At 39.4% G+C, this 23,195-nt stretch overlaps 2 protein-coding genes across 5 annotated transcripts in view; both read right to left on the reverse strand.

Moving 5' to 3' along the window:
• Nucleotides 1-251: 251 nt before the first annotated feature.
• HAUS3 (HAUS augmin like complex subunit 3) lies at nucleotides 252-8,894 on the reverse strand. 2 transcript variants are annotated; one of them, XM_074865602.1, is made up of 5 exons: nucleotides 8,772-8,894; nucleotides 6,292-7,817; nucleotides 4,782-5,218; nucleotides 2,911-3,139; nucleotides 252-1,615 (listed from the first exon to the last, which is right to left on the reverse strand). In XM_074865602.1, exons 2-5 carry the CDS (start codon nucleotides 7,210-7,212, stop codon nucleotides 1,382-1,384), a joined length of 1,821 nt encoding a protein of 606 aa, XP_074721703.1. In that variant the 5' UTR covers nucleotides 7,213-7,817; nucleotides 8,772-8,894; the 3' UTR covers nucleotides 252-1,381. The 2 variants fall into 2 exon arrangements, with proteins under 2 accessions (XP_074721703.1, XP_074721704.1); XM_074865603.1 differs by lacking the exon at nucleotides 8,772-8,894 and having other exon boundaries at nucleotides 6,292-8,738.
• Nucleotides 8,895-14,680: 5,786 nt separating this feature from the next.
• Nucleotides 14,681-23,195, reverse strand: part of MXD4 (MAX dimerization protein 4) — a 42,465-nt gene continuing 33,950 nt past the window's right edge. For all 3 annotated transcript variants that reach the window (XM_074865604.1, XM_074865606.1, XM_074865605.1), the window contains exons 5-6: nucleotides 21,181-21,340; nucleotides 14,681-20,197 (exon numbers count right to left, since the gene is read on the reverse strand). In XM_074865604.1, the coding sequence (XP_074721705.1) occupies nucleotides 20,049-20,197; nucleotides 21,181-21,340 (309 nt within the window). In that variant the 3' untranslated portion in view covers nucleotides 14,681-20,048. The remainder of the gene's footprint in view (nucleotides 20,198-21,180; nucleotides 21,341-23,195) is intronic.

Below are 23,195 nucleotides of genomic sequence, written 5' to 3' on the forward strand. Positions count from 1 at the left end.
TCCCTGACATTCCAGAAGTATAATCCTTCCCATGCACAACTCCTCCTAACTTTTAGAATTAAGAGCAACGCTTCTTTCCTACACAGGGTGAAAACGTTCCCTGACTTCTCAGGGTGGGAAGCAGCAGTTTTGAAGCCTCAGAGGCAGATCAAAATGAGAACCTAGCAGACAAAGTATAAACAAGACACTGAGCATGAGAATGCGCCTAAAACCAACACACAGATTCACCATAAATATTGACAACACTGAACTGAATTTAGAGTGCTTGGCATTTAATAATAAACACAATGTATAAAGTTAAGCAGCATGAAATCCAGAAATAAAGACATTCAACTAGTAAGTTAAACACAAATTTTAAACATTGAAAAATAAAGTTATACTCACAAGTTAAAAGTCTGCCATCAAAATAGCTTTAACACCGCTGTTACTGAAATTAAAGCTAATTTACTAACGTTCATCGGATGTACAACACTTGAAAGCAAGCACAGCTGATCCCATCAAAATGTGAAAGACTGGAAGTTACACTATAAAAGACTATTTAGTTCCATTGGTATATTAGGAAGCTATATAAAAATTTGATAAACAGTCAACAATGCACATGAAAGCAGAAGTATGAAAGCATCAGGACTCTGAACTGAAATGTCTATCATTATAAATTATAGGGCAGACTCAGAAGTCCAAAAGGTAAATTTAAAATTATTTTTCTTTGAAGAGCCTAGTATGAGTATGGACTGGTTTCAATAGAGAAGATAGGTCATAAGTGAAATTAAGAGATATCAGAATGGTCTTAAAACAGGTGGCCTTGGTACTTCAAACAGATTCTAGCACATATTCCAACACACTTCTAACAAAACTAAATCTTCTTAGGAGACTGTGAGGGAAACAATCATGTAATATCTGCCTTGGAGAAGTCTCCTCTTCAGAATGAGCACATTACATTCATGTTGCAAAATCTGGAATGGTTTCTCCGCATTTATTTTTCAGTTCACGTATCAAAGGTTCTTAGCATGCAAGAAAACTTCTCAAGGGTATGAAATGCTCCTTTTTGTGCCACGCGGTGTGCAGTGGAAATCAAAATACAGGCTAGCAGAAGAGCAGCCTGAATGTAATTCATTCAGATAACCAATGTATTACTTCATATCAAAGAACTTGAATAAAACTGAGATTTGAACTTGGCTGGCAGGTGCCAAAAGCCATAAAGCAGTGTACAATCCAAATTTGGTAACTGTGGCAGTTACATACATTGCAATGATGGATAAATGTTAGCCTTGATAAGCCAATACTTATCATTCCATAAACTTGCAGACAGTTTACATTAACATGTTTTCCTTTAAGAGTACACTGAAGTTTAAACATTAAGAACTCCAACGGTGGTGAAATTCTAATCTTCCAGACTACTGGCTTTAGCCTCAGACTGCTGCTCAAGCTTCTCCACCATCTCTTTCAGGTGGGCTTCATCTTTGAAAAAATACACATACAAGTTTCTTTCCATCTGATGCAGCTTATTGGACTCTAAAAAGTTTCTCTTTGACTTCACATCAGCAATCAGATCCATAAGGAGTTGATTTAGCTTATTTAAATCAACTTCCAGTTGATGAAACTGCTCAGTGAGTTCCTAACAAAAAACACAAGATGAAAAATTATTAGTTTTATATTGTTAATACAAGAGCTGAACTAGAAACGTAAAAGTTTTTTGCATTTGGAAGCCACTTTCATTTGTAACTGAAAAGTAATCACAAAAAACAGAAACACAGGCAATAAGGGATTCCACTCAATTTGAGCTCCATGTAACAGTACTCACATCAGGTTACAAAAATGTAATTTCATTTACTTGTTCACTAAACCAGCTGAGTTAAGACTATAAGAATCTGGCCCTCAACTAGACAGATGGTTGAATGACTTTTTCAATCAATTACAAGTCTTCATAGCTAGTCAAATCTTAAAAGGGAACAAGAAACAATGCAACAGAAAAAAAAAATCAGTTTTAAAATTAAATCATTAATTACCAACTAGTTTTCCCAACTGTTTTTCTTCTGATAGTTCAGTGTAAGCAGGCTAGTCATCTACTTGCACGTTATTTCCTTACTAAAAAAATTACATTTCTTGAGAAACAGTAGCAATAGAAAATAGATATCACTATGTTTTAGGAGGTAACTTGAATCAATACAAAGGTATTTGGTTGATTTAATATCGTGTAATTCCTAAATATGTATTGTTGCAATTACAAAGTTTCTTTTTTTAATAAAAACTGTTCTATATGTTGCAAATTCACTTGACAGACGGAAGTGTTAAATATACTTTTATGCATTTAACCAAGGAAGTATTATGTAACAAAAGACTTCCCTCAATCCACTTTTGAGGTATCTACAGTTATTTAAAAACCATAACAAGTTGCATTTAACAACCTTCTAAAACAGACAACACCTGGGACCTCTGTAGCAGGGTTGTCCTGCTACAACTGTCCTTCAAAATTCTGATGTTCTTATTTTGTTCAAATGAGCCACTCATGACCAGGCTTTTTAAGGGGCCAAATGAAACTATTCGGGTGTTAACAGGAATGAACAGCCCATCTGAAATAAAGATAAATTTAACTGAGTTTTCCAGTGACACCATATCCAGATGACATATTTCCCACACCATAAACTTACTAGTAACACAAGACTGTGCATGCCTTTGAAAGAAATTAGAGGCAATGATTTGCTCAGAAACAAAAGATTATTACCTATCAACATCTACAAAATCCAACATTTGCTAAGAACAATGTAAATATTGCGTCATCATTATGCTAATAAATTTGTTGACGACATGTGGGAGCCAGTCTGTGTGTCTTACAGCCTTCATACACTTTTCTCAGTAAAATAACATGACACGCATTAATGTCATAGTTTTAATAACTAGATAAGGGCTTACCTGACTGCTAAGTTGGATCCGATTTCCTCCATGATACAGAGCATCATGAAGGGTATTTACATCACTTTCTAGTTTGGACAAAAAGAGAGATTGTTCTTGAGAAGACGCTGCTAGCTCATCTTGTGCTGTAGCACAGTCCTGCTTTAACTTCTGAGCCATCTGCTCTAGACTTTTGTACGTTTTGAACAATTGTTGTTTTTTATTTTCTCCTTCCAAAAGCTGATATAACCTGTAACAAATGAAGTTAGACACACAAGCGTTTTTAAGTTTCCTAAGCACTCCCGTCATTATTAGTCAAGAGAGGGTTTTGATGTTGAGAAGTCAGAGGACTAGTAAAGGACAGTATTGCTCAGGGTACTCTTACTGCACTGCTGTATCACCCACTGATTTCATGATTCTATCTCTACATAGCTAGTACGTGATTAATAGGACTCCAAAATATTTCAATATTAAATTAACAGCAATGAAATATCAAAGTAACAGTTAGTAAGTAACAATGAATGCAAACAGAAGTTGACAGTGTGTTTTTGCCAACTATTTCCCAACACTTCAAGGACTGAAAAGATACAATTTTTTTTAAGTGCTGAAAAACAGCAGACTTACGGGCCAGTGAGAAGTAAGAGCAATCTTTATAACATTTTCAAGCTTATTGGAGTATTTCCCATTTTCTATCTATAAAGAGACTGCTGAGAAATTCTCCAATTAGTTATGAGTCATGCAAAAGACAGCAATACTTGCTACACCAAACCGTACCCTTACACTGCATCAGGAATAGCCTCACACGATTACAGATAACTTTGCTTTGTTGCTGGTACTACCACCCCTGCATATTAAAATCTTCAGGAGTTGAGCCCCAATATAGAATCAGATTGGCTTTAATAAGAGCAAGAGCTATATTTCAAAAGTAACTGAGTTTCTTCCAAGTGTCTTCTGCTTACAAATCCTTTAGGGTTTATAATTCTCTCAACTTCTCTTCCCTTTAAAAAAAAAAAATATATGAAAAAGTAACCAGACAACATTCAGTGATTTGGAGACTTAATAATAAACCTGAACAAAAATGTTACAAGTTGCCAATGCAAACACACAATGGGAGCAAAATTAATGATGCCTAATTCTTGCAGTTATTCATTGTGCAAGGCCATACTCAGCTGTCACTTAGCAATTATTAAAAAACACTTACAGTACCATTTTAAAAAAGGAGAAAAAAATCTGACATTAACACACCTGTAATTATATAATACACCTCAACAAAAGCTTCATTCTTAAGTGACAGCAACAAAGCACACACTCCTACTGTCACCTCCTGAGCTATGAGGAGACCTAATTACTTAGATGGTGAAAAACCAGACTCCTACATGGGTGACAGGACACTGAAGCCAGATGGCAAATCAAGCAGTAAAAAAGAGCTAAACACATTTCATACATTGAAGGAGTCGTTCCTCTATTCTACCACACGGGGGTTTTTGCAGGCTAAGCTGGTGAGGTCATGCATATGATCTGGGAAATCATTATTAACAGCTCTCTACGTCTATACTTCTAGAATAACTTTCAAGAGGTCCTAGATCAGGGCACCATATAAGACAGGTTTGGCTTTAAACATTCATATTCAGGATATTGCTTAGGAATGCTTCAGCAATATTAACAAGACTGATAATTGAACAGTTTTTCCTCAGGCAAACCTGAAAAGAATTTCAAAGGATAAGCAAGAGGCAAATCTCGTATCTTGAATGCTCGAGTTCTGGAGAACTCAAAATACTAATTAGCAAGATACTAAGAATTTAGCAATAGAAGAGGCTTAGCTCACCTAAGCCTTTATCTCCCCAGTATTATTTCAAAGTAACTCAAAGTTCAGTAGCGACTATAATGCTTACCTGCAAGAGAGACCATCCTTTGAACTAATAATGTTTCTTGGCTTTGCATGTTGAGTTTGCTCAGTTATCACCTGTAGTCTCTGCTGCAACTCATCACTGCTCTGTTTCAGAGATTTTACCAAATTCTCAAGTTGACAGCAGATCTCCTTGTGTTTCTTCAACTCCATTTCATAGGCTAGCTCAATAAGTTCAAATGATGCTTTCTGTCTTATCAAATGCTTGCATATTTTATCTTGTCTTGAAGCATAATCATCGTGCTGAGCAATCTGACAATCCAAGTACCCTTTCACCACTGGTGCGCTCAAAAGTTGTGCATTCTCTTTCAGAAGGGGAAGTAGCTCTTCATTGTTCATCCGAATTACATCTTGTTTAATTGTTGAAATGTCATCATTTAAACTAGATATTTTGGCATCAAGGTTTTCTTGTTTTCCAAAATCCTGCATAAACAAAAAAATTTGTCAACGGTTCCCTCCAAGCCAATTCCCAAACACATTTCTTCGGTTCACACAAGATCCATGTACTTGTTACATTAAAAAATCACTGCACCTTTTAGATCTACAAAATTAAATGAAAACTCCACATGCAGTCTTACAGAACTTTACAACATAAGGCAAAAAGTAGATATCAAATAAATGTATTTCAATAAATAGTAATTTCATTCTATTGCAGGGCCAGGAAACAGTTTATTGTGTTAAAAATAGAAGAGCTGTATTTTACTTAGCAGCCAGACTTCAAGCATGTCTAACCGAAATCTCACATGCAAACATAGTTTTTTATATTCAGTCGGATGACTATCAACACTGCTATCAGAATCAATTTTTTCCAAATTACTCTAATCAATCAAGTCCTGCATGCTAGTCATCCATAAATGAAAATATAGAAACTGACATGATGCCTCAAGTAAGTCCATGACTGGCATAAGCTAATATTTTTCCTTCCATTACAATTTCTTCACATTCTTAAATTCTAGTAGCCATATCTGCCCATCACTCACTTGTTGAGAGATTTCTGGGGCTTCAACTATCAGATTCATTTATTTAGTACAAATACTTGAGTTTCAAAAGAGTCAGAGATCTAAAACTTTTTAAGTTTATGCTACGGAATATATACAGAAATACATTTATCACATTAGCTCCTCAATACCACAAAATTTCAACCAAAGTTAAGCTTTAGTTTGTTGTACAGACAACTGGGAGCCAGTTATAATTTGAAATTTCAAAGTTAAACTAAACTAGAAAGGTCCCAGTAAGTTCTAGATTTTTTTTAAGGTAGTAATTTTGGAAAGTAGAATTAAAGGTACTCTGCCATACTGAAGAATTTCTAACCATAGAAACAGGAGCTACTTCACAAGAGGAGTTTTGTGACCAAGACTAGAACTTCATAAAAGTGCAATTTCACTATGTAAAAATAGTTGAAACAACAGCAACTCAGCGATTCCTTTTACTAGATGCAGTTGAACATGCCTGACTGTTTAGAACTCCACTACCTTTTATCACCTTTTGGGGCTTACCTTGTTTAAGGACTGCAGCATCCTCTCTGCACATTTTATAGCTGAATTCATGCTCTCCTCTTTAGCTTTCATCTGCATTAGCTGCCATTGAGCACAAACATATGCTGTCTGGAGCCTGACCATCTCTTGACTCTCTTCACAAACTTCATTAGTCTCATCACAAGTGACTTGTTTGCTTCTATCTGCAAGCTCAAAGCTGCCTTTGTCTGAATTTTCAACCCATTCAGACATACCTTGATAAAAATGGTTTCTCATGTATGAGGCAAGTGCTGCGGTGCTTTGTTCTTCCTGAGACAAATACTTGTCCAAAGGAAGTTGGGAAAAAAACACTGGCTGTAGACCTGACCCTCGTTCTGAATCTGAAGCCGTGAAGAAAGAGGCCAGTTTCTTAGCTGCATCTGTAAGTGACAGCAGTTCATTATTAAGCTTATTATTTGCTGCAGTAAACACTTCCAGTCCTTCTTTCAAATCTTTATGTGCCTCTTTTTCTTTGCTTTTTACTGTTTGTAGCATATGGCTATTGACAGAAACCATCATTTGAAGCTTATTATGACGATAAATTTGAAGTTTTTTTAACTTCTGAAGAGCTTGAAGCTCATCCTCTAACTTCTTCAGTTCCTCCTCTTCTTCCTCCTCCTCTTGGCTACTGTTCTTCGAATCCATGGGCTTCAAGGTTTTAAGGACTTCATCTAGTGCATTTCCTTCCAAAATGGGCTTACCAGACTCAAGAAGATTATCAAAATCCTGCAGTTCTTTTTCAGATACCACATGCTGCTCATTTACATTTCCACAAAACCACTCCAGAAACGATTTGTCTTCTAAAGACTCAAACAGCCAGTCAAAATCATCTCCATCAAGCTCATCAGCTTTTGGATATCCAATTTTCTTAAGAGTTTTCACAAAATCATTTCCACGGCTCATGATAAAAATATTTTTTGTAAGCAGAAAAGATCCAAATACATAAAAAAATCTGGGGTATTATTCCAGTTGTAATTTTTTTGTCATTTTAAATGAATATTCAGTATTTTAATAAAAAGAGTCAACACTGGAAAAAGAAAGGGTCAGATCACACCAGAAAACTGAATGCTATTCTGGATTAGAGTGGCTATTCAAAGACTAGAAACTAATTTTTATTTTAGGGATATCTTAATATCATTTGTTCGTCAAATCAGAACACATATTTTTACATCAATTAAATCCCTGATCTTTGCAAGCACTTATGTTTTTCCTCAATTCACATAAGTGTACTATGAAAATAGAATACTACCATTAAAAGCAACAAATGTAAATATTAAGTAATTAATTGGCCTGCAAAAATGAGTTTACTTATATAAATTTTTCTAACATTAAGTAAAAACCCCCACCCACAATCATTTTAAGTCTTCCAAAATGAGAGCTTTTAGCTTGTTCTAAAAACAAAAGTAGTGATGTTACACTTGCAAGTCAAGATCTTGTTCATAAAGATTTTTTTTTTTACTTCAGCAGCAAGCAGAATCTTGTCTTCTAAACCTTCATAATAGTTTCCTCTGAAAATGGAACAAGAAACCCTTTAACATAAAAATATCTCAACATAATAATGCAGGGTTTTGACCAATTATAAACAAATTAAGTGTAAATACTCTTGTGAAAATAATCACAACTTAAAAGTTACAAGAAAAAGGAGCTTGCTGGTTTGCTGTTTCCCGGCAAGTAAATCAACAGCTCTGGGATTCTAAAGTGAGCGCAACAGACAGCAAAAAAATAGGATAAATTACCAAGAAAGTCAGGATACTGACTGCAATACTCTGGTAATATCCAGTTGGGGTTTTTTTCGGTTTGGTATGACTTAGTACTTTATTTCTAGAACATACATTCCACCAGAAAAACCCCACTTTGCCAGCCGGACTGGAGGGCATGAGTGTTGAATAAGTAAACGCACGCTTCTAAAATTCTGTGTGTATTTAATTTAGCTTAAGAGTTACAGGTTATATAAGAAATAGAACTTGTTATGCAAGTTTCATGTCACCGGGCAGCCTTCCAACTGCCCTCTGCCTTCCCTGATAAAAAAAGGGCTGTCGTTAAAATAAATAAACAAAAAGGGGCGCACATAGGTTTATGTACGTGTATGCCCGTCATTAAAGCCCGCTGACACTGCCGCTCAAGCCGTCATCAAACATCACAAATAACACCTACGGAGCCCTGAGGAAGCTACCCACGATCCCCGTCCCCAGCACGGGGACGCCTGATCGCCACAGCCACCTCAGCCCGCACGAGTGGGGCCCTCAGGGGCTTTCCCCCAGCGCCGAGGAGCCCAAACGCCCGCCAGCCAGGTCCCGGCTCTAGCACAGCTGCTGCCTACAGCCCCAAGGGGATCTCGGCTAAGAGCCGCCCCGGAGCAGGACAGGGCAGGACGAGGAGACGGAGGGGAGAGGGGACGCTGCGGCGGCGGCTGTCCCCTCCCGGTGCGAGGGAGCCCCGACCCCCCAGCACTCGGTACTCACCACAGCGGAGGGGGAGAGACGCAGAAAATGGCGGGAAGACTGAGGAGGCGCGTCGGCAGCGTCCCCGCCCCAGGGAGCGGGAGCCGGGCGCGAGCCCCGCGCGGAAGGGGCGTGGCCGCCGGCTGTTGGGGCGCCAGCGGCTCGAACCGCCCGCCACGCGCTAGTCTCGCGCGGCCTCCCCGGCGCGGCAGCGGTGCGCCGCCGCCCAGCCCCCGACTGCGCCTGCGCGAACACGCCCCGTCCCACCGCCCTCCCTGCCTCGCGCCCGAGGGGAGCGCGGGGGTTGGCCGGCGCCGGCCAGTGACGTCACGCGGGCGGGCGACCTGCGGTGGGGCGGGGCTGTGCCGGGGAGCGGGGGCGGGGGCTGCGCGGCGGGGCCGTTCCTTGCCTCGGGGCGGGTCGCCTGAGCCTCGCCGCTCCGCTCCCCCGCCTCCGCCTCTCAGTGTTCTGGGGCACGTCGTCGTTGCAGCCTCCATCCTGTCTCTGGAGGATGGGGGAGACCTGGCTACCGTCTGACGTTGGTCAGCTTTGACCAAAACGAGGCCTCAGAGCCGTGTGTCCACTGGCCACCCCGAAGCTGAGATACAGGGCTAATGGTGGCTACCACCCTTCTGTCCACAGCTGCTGTATTAGCGAGTCATCCCTGCCTAGTCCGCTTAGTATTTTGTCATGGACTTCATGCCCATTAATTTGTCTAATCCATTGTTAAACCTCCCGATTCCCACTAAAACCTGAGCCTGCTTATGCTCCCAAAACCTCACATGGAACAAATTTCAGAACGTCAATACCTGCTGCTTGAAAATGCACTTTCTTAATTGTTTTTTAACCCTCTCTTAATTCCATCAAAGGATTCCTGGCTCTAGCATTGCAGGATTTGGTGAATGCCACCTCTCTTTCCCTTATCTGTGGCCTTTATAGCAATTTAGAAACCACCAGTACATTGCCCTTCAGCTTTCTCCTATACAGTTTGGAGAGTTCCAAAACTTGGTCTGTAAAGAAAGTGTTCCATTCCCTTGATGATTTCAGTCCTCCGCTGTACCTTTCATCACGTCGTTGCACCTTGTTTGAGATGCAGAGACAAGACTGCACACAGTCCTCAAGCTGTGGGTGCACCAAGATTTTCTGCAAAATCCCTGTTTCCAACACCCTTCCTCATGATGCTCCCTGTTTTCTTGGCTTTTTGGCTGCTGCTGCCCAAGGAACCACCAGAAAGCTCTCGGCAAAGCTTGCAGGACCTCTTCTGCATTGTGAGGGCTGGTTCTGAGTCAAGCATCATGTAAACTTTTCACTAACAGTTTGAGCATCCTTTATCAGCCACTCCTCGAGTTTAGCCCTCTTTGTTTCCTGTTTACATTTCATGTGCCACGTTTTTCTGGGCTTCCTTACTTGCCTCGTGATAGCCTCCTTAACTTTCTCATTGAGTCATGCAGGGGGGAGGTTTGGGCCATGGTTTTCTATTTGTGTCAGACATTTTACCTGGGCTTCTACTATAGTATTTTTTAAACCTTCTGGGTGTTTGTAGGCTTCTTGCTTCTGAATTGCTCATTTAGGGTTTTCTGGCATTTTTCCCCATTTTTGCATAGGTCACTTTCTTAAAATTGAGTATCCGTTTGCTTTATTTGTCTTGATCTCTTCTTATAGTGTTAAGCTTAATTATATTGTGGTTGCTACTATGGAGCAGCTCACCCACTAATAGCTCTTGAATTAGATACTCTGCACTGCTGAAGACTAAATTCAGAAAGACTTTTTTTCTTGTGGTTTTTAAGACCAGTTATTCTAGAAAGAAATCATTATTGCATCCAGAAATGTTGATCTCTACATTTCACCCTGATGAAGCATTGACCCAGTCTGTATGTGGGTGGCTGAGCCTGCCCACTACATGTCCTAAAGTGCAGCTTCTCTAATCTCAATGCAATTGTTGAAATGAATCAACACAGGGAAATGAGCAACCTTGCAGCCCAGCACACCTAACTTGCATAAGGTTTTCTAGATCAAAATCAAAAGTATTGCCTGCAAAGTGCAGTATGTTGATTTCTGGTATAAATGTGGTCTGTGCAAGACACTATTAAATTAAACCCTGACCTGGCAGTGAGTTCTTATGGGTAAAAGGAGCTGTAGTGTTGAATTCCTCCCCATCAGATTACAGTCTGATATGCAGCTGCAATTTGGGCAAGCTGAAGTTTTCAAAATCGTCTTGCGGATAGAGTGCGTTATGTCTTTCCGATGGGGAAGGAACAAAAGCATTCACTAGCTTATTTCATAAGACTGTGCTGTTTCAGTTCAGTCAGTTACTTGCACTAAAATCAACTTATTCTACAGTAGTATTCTGGAGGCTTGTACTTCACAGTATTGTTTTTTTAAAATTTCATAAATATCAGTGTTACTCATGCAAACAATGCCTGAGTAAAAGCAAACTTTAAAACACCCAGAAAACTTTCTAAAATTCTGCTGTCCTGAGAGCAACTCAGCTCTGCTACTGACGTCCACATCCTAGATGAAATAAGACACATCTGATAAAAGATTGTCTATCTTTTGTCTATCAAATTGTCTATCTGTATTCCTGCAACTAATGCCTTCAGTTCCCTGTGTGACCGGTTCCTCTCCCTCTTTCCAGACTCACATGCATATGATGTCCCACCTCCCTTGTGGCCTTTCACAAAACCTACGTCCCCATCTATTTAGCTGGGCAGGCAGGACACTATGTGCTCGTTCTGTAGCTGGTTTGGAGCTACATGCATGCTGGCTAGTAGCCACCCCTCAAAACCAGTGAAGAGCTCAACTGGGCCAGCCTTTGGGCACGGTCAGTGCAGAAAGTGATTTATTTCTCTTTCTACCCAGACATGGAATTTTCCCGGAAGTTTTCACCATGGATTATGGTTGCAGCCTCCATCCTATCTCTGTCAAATTTGGTGAAAATTAGCCTGAAGGTTCAAAAGTTATCAAGGAAAGGAGGAGGGGAACAGATGGACGAAAGAAGAGTTGACAGACAGCATGATCTCATAATCCCCACTGGTACAGGAATTCAGGCTAGAATTGAAATATTTTAGGTCAGAACATTGTGCACTTAAAATTCTCATTTTGAAAGAACAAGCCTCTAATGTGAAACAAATTTTCATTTGTTAGTCCATTGATCGGCTTTTAGGACAGAGATTAAACAACAGCTTTCCCCTACAAACACGCTATAAGCATATCTTCGAAATTTCTTACAGCCCCTTTCCCCACCCAACCACAGCCCCATGTGCTTCAGTTGTTTGCTTTTGCAACTCCTTATGGGTCAAGATTGTTTTTCTCTGATTCATTTTTTTCTTGATTGCATTCAGTCAAAACATAATTAAAGGCTTACCTTACCCTTTTTTTTTCCATTCTCGGAGCAGTTGTTTTGCATCTGTGTCGGAGAACTGGAGAGGTTGCTTAGATAGCATATTGCCGTTACAAGCCATTTTATGGTGGATTCCAGCAGATTAAGACATAGACATTTCTGAAAGGATGTCTGCACTATTCCATCAATGCCATGTTGTGTTTGTTCCACTGCAAAATATGACATTGTTGTGTCTGATACCTCAGAGAGGCTATGGGTTACCCATTGGCCAAGGCTGTAAAAAACAGCCTAGGAGTGCAGTTGCCACCATATAGGCATTGCAGCTGGCCAGTGTAAACCCTCCCACTGGGGTACATCTGTCAGATGAAAAACTCTTGGTTTGGTTTGGTTTTATGTGGAAAAAAAAACACGGAGAAGACATGGAAATAAGTTTTTAGCTGATGAACTGTAACTGTATAGAAGCTTTTTCATTTTGCATCGTACTGCACATCTGCTAGAAGCAGCAGGATGTTAGAGGTCCCTGCTGCAGATTGCTGGAGTAGCAACCACTCTTTGGAAACACCCTGTCCTAAAAGGTAATTCATTGCTTTAAGCAAATTTATATTCTGAATTAAGCACAGCTTTTGAAGTGCCATGTGAACTTTTATTATAACAAAGTCAGAAGACAGGAATTTGGCACCGGTTTGCTTTCTCTCCCAAGCACATGTATCTTCTCTCTAGAGGAAGGGTAGATTTCATTCTGAGACCTTGTATTCCCAGAAAAGCAGGTCAAAGTGATTAGTTTTCTTCAGCTTTGTTGGATTCAATGTCATAAATATAAAAGAAGCACCTACACATTTGGGCTAACTACTAATGTATTAAGACATGTGATGCACAAGGTTATTTTTTTTCCAGAAAATTGTTTACTCTCCTGACCCTATTTTGGATTAAAACCCTGAGTGGGGCTGATCAGCCAGGCTGTCTGCAAATGGGTTTTGTTCATAAGAAACTGAACCTTTGTGTGGGAATGTACACTAGGACTCAGCAGGGGCCTCAGCAGGGACTGTGACGACCAACCTGATCCCTCCCGCTTCCTTGCTCTGCTCCCCCTCTCCCATCAGGCGCCAGCTGGGTCTTCCCCAGTGGGGCAGTGAGTCCTTCGCACCCCCTGACACAGGAGAGCCAGCGTTCGGGGGGGCTTTTACAGAGCTGTGCCCTCAGCCTGGGAAGTGTAAAATCATAGTGGGCAAAAGGAAATCAGCCTTCTACCAGCAGCAATCTCTGCTCTCCCAAACCCAGCTGCTCTGGCAGCAGTCATGCCAGCCCTCCACTCCTCCTGTCTGCCTCCATAATCATACCTTTCTTGCCATGCCATGGTCCTTAAAAACACTGGGTAATTCACAGTTTTTAGAATAATAATAACTGAGAACTTTGCTATTGAAACCACATTAAACTACCTCTTTCAGAGGAAGCTGATGGTTATATCATCATGAATTTTATTATAATTCAAGGCTCTTTTCCATTTAAATAGGCTTTGAGAAAACATTTTCATCCTGATAGGCAAAGCAAGCTTCTGGACTTTTAATATTAAATTTGAAACATTCATCATTAGCAAAATGAGGAAACTTACTTTTCTTAGAAACAAATCATAAGACATTACAAATGTCATAAAAGAAGCTGTACAGGTCATAAACTGTACCGGATTTACAAAAATAGTGTCACCACATTTGCCATAATTCTGTTACCCCGTGCAATTCTTTCTTGTGCTGAGAAAAGTGGTGCTGTCCCAGAATACAGCATTGCTAAAAGTTTATTATAGCTTTTTTCCTGTTGGAGATTAATTTCTAATAAGTTAGTAATGTGCTGGATTGTATTTTATACTTATTCTGTGATAGTAGTAATTTCAAAGGAAGCTGTGATAAAGTTTACTATGCGCATGAATATTTTTACTGATGCAGCAGCTCAGCTTATTTGAATCAAACATAAACATATCGACAAGCTACTTGCCATGATTTCAGCTGAAGTGCAACATGCATGACAAACTGAAACAAAAACCAGTGGATGTCACACACTACAGCTGAGAGTATAACGATGCAATTTGCAAAAGCTTTTCAGTTTTGTCCCTCCTCTCATCTCTCCTAGTAACAAACTAAAATGCTCATTTTTGTCTGGCTGTACATCACTTGCGATGTGACTTCCACATTCGACAAAATATACATGCAGAACTTGTAGGCTGCCTTTTAACACTTCTTTTTTTTTTTGTCTTGTACAGAGCTGGAATGATTCCAAGTATAATTACTTCAAACAGACACTAATGCATTTCTATTTGCACTTTGTTTTACAGGCTGGTTCGTCTTCAGAAATGTAGCAGTGGAAATGTATACAGCATAACGTTAATGACTATTGGGGTTGCACTGGGCCAACATATGTAAAAGAACTTTAGTTTAAATAGCACTCTAACCTTCATACCATACTATTAATTTGAATTGCTAAAACTCAGCTCCTTATGAAATAGTCATTAAGCCTATATGTAAAGTTTTGCAAAGTGAAGAAACGCTATACACAAAAACCAAATGATGAAAAATTAAAAAAAACTGAAAACCACAACAAAAAGGTATAAAAATTTGTATTTATATTATGACGAGATAATAATACAACACAATACTCTGTGTGCTACCAAAGGTAGCAAGCACCATGTACGTGCGTACAAATGAATCTGTACAGTATAATACATCTCACAGACTATGAACCATTCCTTTGGCTCTGGGACCCAGTGGCTTTGGCACAGAACACACTTGCTAACACCTTTAGGTAACCATTTGACCAGTAAACAGCAGAAGGCTCTCTGTCAGTGCTTCACGTGCACCAAAATTTCATCACTTAAAAATCCGTACTGCACAGACACTTGCAATGACAGAAATCGTGTGTAACTACATTTTAAGCCTCTCGTGCAAAATGTAAGGAAGAAATTCTGAAATTGGAGCGCCTTCACTCTGCTTTGCCAAGGGACGAGTCTCTGGCTGGATGTGCCTCCCCAGGAATTCTTTGCTGGGGTTAATTTACAATACTTCAGGTAGAGAGAACACCCAAGGTGACTGAATGGTTTCTGGTCTTTTCTGTTTCATGTGTCCCCACATTTTCATTCTAGGTGGTTACGCAACACATTTGGATATTTCTTTTGCAGCTGCCAATTAACAACATTGCATTTAGTCAGTCACTTAAGCAAACTGGCTCATTTCGTTGCTGGTGAAATTAATTTATGATATGTTTGCCCCATTAGTATTTGTAGGGAGTACAGCTCTTCCTTATAGAGTATCTAAAGGGATTCAATTTTCCTTTCACCGGTTTTGGAAAGTGCAAGTTAGTGGATTAAATATCAACACTTACTGGCTCTTACCACACACAACCAACGTCCTCTAATAGTTAAAAAAAATTAACAGGTTTCTTAAAGGGTAATCTGTATTGCAGACATTCCTTTATCAACACCGTCATAGAATGAAGTGTACAAACTTAATATTACTTGATTAAAAGCTGTGATGATGTGGTTCTTTTCAAAAATGTTTTTCTTTTCCACAGGACTGATCTGCAAGGAAGAAATATTTCACCGCTAATTACCGGTCTGCTCTAAAGTTGGTAAAATGGTGAAATAATCACTTGTCACAGTAGCAGAGGCTGCTGTAAATATCTCCAAGAAAAGCAGAAGTACATTCTGTGGCTAAACACACCCCAGGGCTCAGAACAGGAGCAGGTCTGCAGGCAGAGCTTCCGCAGACACAACTTCACCTCTGTTTCCCAGTTCTCTTCTTCTGGCATTTAAGTTCATCCACTGAAATGGGTTTATGCAGAGTATATAGTTGTATGCTCAGAATACTGCTATTTATCACGTATTTGTAGATCAATAGAAGTAACTTTTTTTTTTTAATACAAAGTGATGTTAGGCTGTGTGTGGTATAGCTGAACCCATACTCATCCATGTCAAGAAAAAAGCATTTAAGGTCAGAAAAGTCTTAATTCTTTAAGTTAGATGCAGGTTGTATTAGATTTTAATTCTTTTTTTCCACCCCAAATTTTACACTAAGAAATTAATATTTAGGATAAAAACTCATCTGTAAACACCAGATGTAAACCTCTGTCCTTCTCATGGATTTTTCGGGGCCTTTTTATCTCTAATTTAATCTGATGAAACTCACTTTGAACCGAGTTTGTTTTTAGCACAACACAATACAGGATCCGGTCTCTGGGTAGCGATGTCTTGTAGAGTTTCTACTGGCCAAACCCTGCTCTTTTCAGAAGATAAATAAATCAGCTGCAATGGGCAGAGAGGGGGAGTACAAGCTGGGCAGAGAGAAGATGGGAGGGAGGATTCATCCTCCGAATTGCAGTGGAGAATCTGCAGAAAAAGCTAACAATTTTAGGCTGGTTTTTTTTTTATGCCTCTCTCCTGTGGTGACAGAGTGCACTCACGGAGCTAGGGGGAGAGCTAACCCAGGAGCGATGAAGAGGCGTGTATCCTCCCAACACCTGCATGCTGCAAGGAAAAGCCCTTCCTTTCTTCTCCCATCAGGAAACAGGCCAAACCTCTACGTCTCCATAAAAAGAACTTCTCGATGACTTCATCTCTGCAGAGCCTTTTCCGCAGAGGAAAAGACCTAGCAGCCCTGTAATCTTGTCCCTACTCCTTCTTTTCCTATGTGGTAATTGCAGCGAAAATAGGTTAACTGAGCAGTAGTATCTCCTCACCTGCTAAAAAGCACGGTCATGACACAAAATGGCAGAGCTGCCAAGGCAGTGGTAGCATTTAATCTTGCAGCAAGCAGTATGCTTTTTGCAGTCACGTTGTGATTACAGATACAGTTGTGCGCGCGCACGCGGATGCATGCATGCATGCACACACATGGAGCACACACACAGATATCCAGCTTAAAAAAATTAATAAAAAGAGAACACTATTTGCACCCCAAGGTGCTATGGCCACCGGTAGCGCTGCGCTGGCTGCTCAGTAGCAGGTGAATCACATCCCTAAAGGAATGTCAGAGCCCCGATTGTCACCACGGGTCAGCCAGGGCAGGGCTGGACTGCTGCACTGCGCAGGGGGCAGGCAAACCCAAACCGGCCGCCAAGCCCGACACCTGGAACAGTTGTGCCACTGCCTTCAACTGGGCGACTCTGCCCGAGCTGCAGAAAAGGGGGCTGTGCCTGAAAATACCACCTTAAATTGGGCTGCACTTGAGGGAGAATGACACATGCAGTATGGTGTCATTTTTCTTTACCAGCATAATAGCCCCCAGCTGTAATAACTGAAAAAGTAAAAACAAATAAACCCTTTTTATTTCCACTCAAGATTATTCGAGTAATTTTTATTGAAAATATAAGATCTACAAAGCCATGGATACCCAGCGTGGAAGAACTCATTAAGTTAGCACATTCATCTTTAAAAGGAAAATTTCAGGTCGACCTAAGGTACAATAATGTTCAATTTAAAATCTCATTTTTCCTTCTGTAAGTTTCAAATCTTTTTTCATTAGGAGGTTCTGTGCAAGAGCTGCTTGTCATGAAAGGAAACACTTTACAATTCATGAATGTGTTCATTATATAATAAATGAACAGCAACAATATACTAGCCTTATTTTTTTTTTCCTGTTAACAGTCGTGTGTTAAAGTAAACTCTTTTTTTTTTTTTTTCCATGATTTGGAAATTAGTTACATATGCACCAAAGGAGCTAGTAATTTCTGCTGCTTGTCAGCTACACACAATGAGTATATTGCTGTGTGCTTTCCCCAACAATGAGGATTTTAGTAATATGCAAGGTGTATAGAACGTAATACCAAAACCTGCATCACAGAAAAGGTTAATTGTTTTCTTATTCAGCTGCCAGAGTTTATAACCTTAGGCCCCTCCCCAGAGCCAAAGTAGGGGTGGCCGTCCATTAGGTTATGTAAATTAAACATATACATTTTCCTTGTTGGCAATTTCCAAGCAGTAAGCGAGAGTGCAAACAAGGATCTGTAAGCTGCCACAAAATGTATTCATATTTCTACTCCGTGTTGTAAGAGCCAAAGGGAGGACACATATGTCAGATGTTGAAAGAACAACTGAATCTTTGTTTTTGATCATTATGGTCAGTCTGTCATGAGGTCTTGTATCTGAATGCTAAAAATGGCACCACACTTGGACATCCCATAGCCTTACACACTACGTTTGTGTTTCCCTAGCCACTGAGCACTGGTCTCACAGAGACCCTGACTTTATAAGCTAACAAAATATAGATTCGGGTGCTGAAGAATCCAAGGGAGGGCTCATACAAAGACAATTAACCCTCGCACCAAAACCTAATTTTATGATTTTACTTAAAGCCACACTGAATCAGTTGTGAGAGGGTGAAGATATAAATACACCTCTCTGCTTCATCCATAAGAAGGTGGACAACTGACCATTCGAACAGAGGGTCTTGAAACAAAGCTTAGTTGTCCTTTAAACAATGAAAAGGAGAGGCATACATAAATGGTCACCAAGGCACAATATGACAAAGGTGAAGAGTCCCTGAGACTCTGGTCTGGGTCTGTACCATTCCCCTCCCTATACAAGTAAATGAGAACATTTAGGAAAATATAATACAAAATCTCTTACAGGAAATATAGACTACACTTGCTAAAATCACTTCCCTAAAAGTGTTTATAGCTTTTTTCTTTTTTTTTTTTTTTTTCTTTTTTTTTCTTCCTTTTTTTTTTTTTTTTTTAAAAGACCTTCTTTAAACAGATAATGCAAAGACTGGTCCATTTTTTTCTTACCCGGCAAGCCAAGCTCTAATGACTTCACTAAGCAGAAGTTGTATTAAAATACATCTTCATAGTATTGCTACAATTTGGGTAAATATGTTCTGAACAGCTTGATGAGTACTAAATAAACTTTGCTGTTTTACAGCATACATTTTAATTTTTTTGCACTTTTTTAAGAATAGAAAATGCAATTATAGTGTGCAAAAGAAAAAAAATTAATTATCTTCTAGCTGAATACTGTAATTTTAAGCCATGCCTTCCATAAAAATGTATTGACATGTGTAAATAGAAGAAAAGAAAAAAAAATACAAGCAAACAGAAATTTCATTTCCTTGCAAGGAAAGATTAACTATCACAAACTGGATCACTTGAGTTTTGTATTCTTCAGACAAAGAAATGAAAAAACAACCCAAAAAACCACTGAAATGCTTCAAATGTCATCCATTCCATGATAACAGGTTAAAATTGCAGTGTTGCTTTCTACTACTCCCGTTAACATGGATAGAAAGATTTGCTGCTCGTTGGATATTGAATACAAAAAAGCAAAAGAAAGTTGAGATCATCCCACATGAAGTCATTATTAGAGCTGGCTTTTCCCCCGTTTTGAAGTACAGTAGTGACTTGTAAATATGACCTTTTCTAAAGATCATCTAAGATTTGAAGGTTTATCTGCCTGCTTCACCCAAACAACAACTGCTGAAAGAATTTACTCTATAGAGCCTGCTATACAGCATTCAAACTGTTTTGGGGTTTTTTTTCATGAAAAAATACCACAAAAAGTAGTTTTAGGTTTTTGTATCTCTGAATCACTAACACATTGTAGATTCCATTTATTCTTCCATGTTTGAAAATGGTTTCTGCAAAATCAAAATAACTGTCAAACTCCCTTACGCCATGCTTCCAAAAGTTTGAATTTAATACTTCTTGAATGGAATGACATAATTTATTTTGTTTAATTTGCAGTATGGCTACATCAAGCTAGCTTTAAGTCACAACTGTACCTAACCACAGTTCTCTGCAGCAAACCCATGATTTACAATATCTAATATTGTGGTTACAGTGCAGGGAACCGTGGGTAAGAAACCTCCATGTCAGAGTATTGTGGTTGGGGTTTCCCGGAAGAGTGGCAGTTGACACCTCTGGAATATTCATATATAAGTGCTTCAGTCAGATGGTCCTGAGTTGAACGGGTAACTCAGGCACTATGAGAGCCTGGCATTCAGTCTGCGGGAATGTGTGTAACCTCCGTCACTCGAACCGCTTTGCAAACTGTAGTGGTCTTCAGCATCACTGGCACTTCCAATACTGTCCATTTCACCTGGAGTAAACTCCATTCCTTCAATGTCTACTTCTAAAGAAAACATAAGAAGGCACATTTTCAGAATGGCAGCGGTTGTAGCAAGTAATCATGGGCCAGTGACAATCAATGTTCAGGTAAAACCTGAATCATACTTCACTTTCTGTAATTAAAAAAAAGAACTGGAACAGTAAGTCCTGAGGAAAGGATCATCTTGTCCACCTGAGAATTAAAATCCCTTCTGTCCTCATCCACATATATATACTGCATGACATCAGTACCAAATGCTGTCCCAGAACTGTTCCAACCTATGCACAGACACCGATTTTAAAAAAAGCCCAACCCTCAAAGCCTGTAACACTGCAGCACCATTCACTGTAATTCCAACCTATACAGGTGTCGGCTAGTAGCGACCGTGGTGTAGCCATCTGTCCACCGGTAACTGCACCGTGACCGACAGCTCATCTCCCATCGGCCCTGAAAAAGTCAGCCTGTGCGACTGTTCAGGCACAAAAAAACTTCAAATGAGAAAATAAGAAATGGTGACAGGCAGCTTGAAGAGCTCTGTCTTAAATGAGAACCAAATGTAGAGAACACTTGGTGATCATTACACAGAAAATATTTTAAAATTTCACAATAAATGATGTGGAATTAATTTATTCACACAAATGAATTAAGACCAATAAGATCTTTTTTTCCAAGAAGGAAATATTATTCCCCCTTTACCAATAATTACACTAAAAATTCAAAACATTAAATGGTAATTGTTTAAAAAACTGGCAAAAACACAGGCAGTATAAATAGCTTTAAAAATACACGCAGTATTAATAGCATCAAAACTGATTAGAAAAGAACATTTTTCAAATAATGTAAAAAAGATGCAGTAGGTTTTTATTCTGCAAATCACATCATGGAACAATTCTGTCTGGGTTTTGTTGAAAGCTTGATTTTACTTCTAAGTAATGTTTTCTTGCTTCCCTGTTTCCCTTTTCCTCCCTGCTCCTGCGACCCCCTTTGGGAAGCCCTCGTTCAATTACCTTGTTCAGAGTCAGTGGATATTGTTGATCCCATACTGTCAGTGCGGATACGCTCCATGCCCTGCACGGATAGCTGCTCCAATCTGCGTTTGAGGTAGCGGTGTTCCCGCTGTAATTGTTCTTTAATATTTAGAGCTTTTCGGTCCTGTTCTTCCAATTTCTTAAAGGGAGAGAAAGATAGTAAGCTGACAGTTTTTACTCATGTTAAAACATAAGTGACTTAAGATCTTCCCATAAACAGTAATTTTTAAGCAATTTAAATATTTTAATTAATTTAAAATTAACATCAAATTAAATAATTTTAAATTTTTTTGTTACCATTCTACAGAGGTCAGTACAATATAAGCAGGTGAGCCCAGAGCTGAATTTGTTTCAAAATAAGATATATGGATATAGGGGGAAAAAAAAAAAATAAAAAAAATCCCTCACCAACTCTCTTGCCACCAGCAGACACTCCTCAGCTAAAACCGAATTATTGTTGCCTTGGTTGTGGGGAATATTTAAATCATTTTGTCAGGCAAAGCTGGCATCATCTTTGATAACTAGAGCGCAGCTCAGGTTTCAGTCAGAACGTAACGCCTCTTTAGGTGAAATAAGAGACTTATCACCATAAAGGAACCATTGCGAGCCTCTTGAATGCTCTCCCTCCTACCGCAGGCCATGGAAATTTTTAGCATTTAAAAAGCTTCTCTAACAATAAGCAGTATTAATTATATATAGTAGGAGGAATTTATGAACAATTCTCTTTATTCTTGCTTTTTTTTTTCCCTTGAACTTCTGCAGAGCAAATATGATAATTCTGTGATAACCTCCTACAAAATCAGTGGTATTAATCCAAAACTTCTCAGCATACAGCCTGTGAAAGGATCCTTCCACACATCTACCTAAATCTCCCCTCTGCTTGAATAAAAGAATGTATTAATTTTGGAAATTAAAAGAATACTTCACACCTGGTAAAATGTGCTGCACTGTTGGTCCAAATGCGATTACAGAAATATTATCTTTTAAGATTTCAACTGCACCCTCTTCCAAATCACTGACAGCCATTTTAAAAAAGTTGACTATATAATTAGGGAAGAAAGTGTAATGAGTATGATGGGATCAAAAGCAGGAAGGACACACAAACCAAAACACCTTATATTATCTAAAAAAATGATCTAACTGATGAAGTAAATTACAGGTTGTAGCAGTAAAAGCATTCATAAGAAAGACCAAATTTGTCTGTGAGCTGTGTTTACATGACCACTGAGCTTGAGATGTGCAGGGAGTGAATACAGCTGCTGACAATTCCTCCCTGCCATCTGAATGAACCTATGCTTGGTTTTCTGAGGAGAGCGGAGTGGGACAGTGCACAGCAAACCACAAGCAAAACAATTTCAGAGATTTTGTTGTTCCAATGCAAGCCTGAAAGCAAAAGTATTTATCTTTGAAAAAATAATTGACGCTATTGAACTGGGCAGTTTCCTATCTGAACGAAATCTAACTTCTGCAGCCTCGTGTTAAGCCCCCTCCCAGGCAATACAGTACGTAGATATGCGTCATATGTGGATACACAATGTTATGATAAGAAAAGGAGTTGGTACATCCATGTACACAACAAACCAAATATGCCCAATTGATCAGATTTCCTTTTCCTCTATTTTCCTGGCTGCAATCCCAAACTCTTAACAACTATTTTAGGAATTAACTCAGTGATTCATATCCAGGAGACTCAAAACCATCCAATCTTTCAGGGCCAGTTTCAATATATGGGAGGGGTGTGAAAAGTTCAAAACTGATGACTGTATTAGAAATGGCAGTCAGGCACTGGCATGCTCTGGCAGTGCAGCAGGGAGGTAGCTGACCTGACAAAGGGGAGCAATTAAGTGGCAACCCAGTTAGGGTAGGTTCAGTTCAAATCTTTAAAAGAAAGTTAAACTTCAATTTCAGTTTTCAGAAAATGAGTCCTTGGTATCGTGCACGATGGACTTGGAAAGAATCTGTTCCTAGCTTTTTTTATCAGCAGCTGAAATGGT

Source organism: Strix uralensis, chromosome 4 (genome assembly GCF_047716275.1).
Source record: "Strix uralensis isolate ZFMK-TIS-50842 chromosome 4, bStrUra1, whole genome shotgun sequence".
In the NCBI taxonomy this organism is placed as follows: Eukaryota; Metazoa; Chordata; class Aves; order Strigiformes; family Strigidae; genus Strix; species Strix uralensis.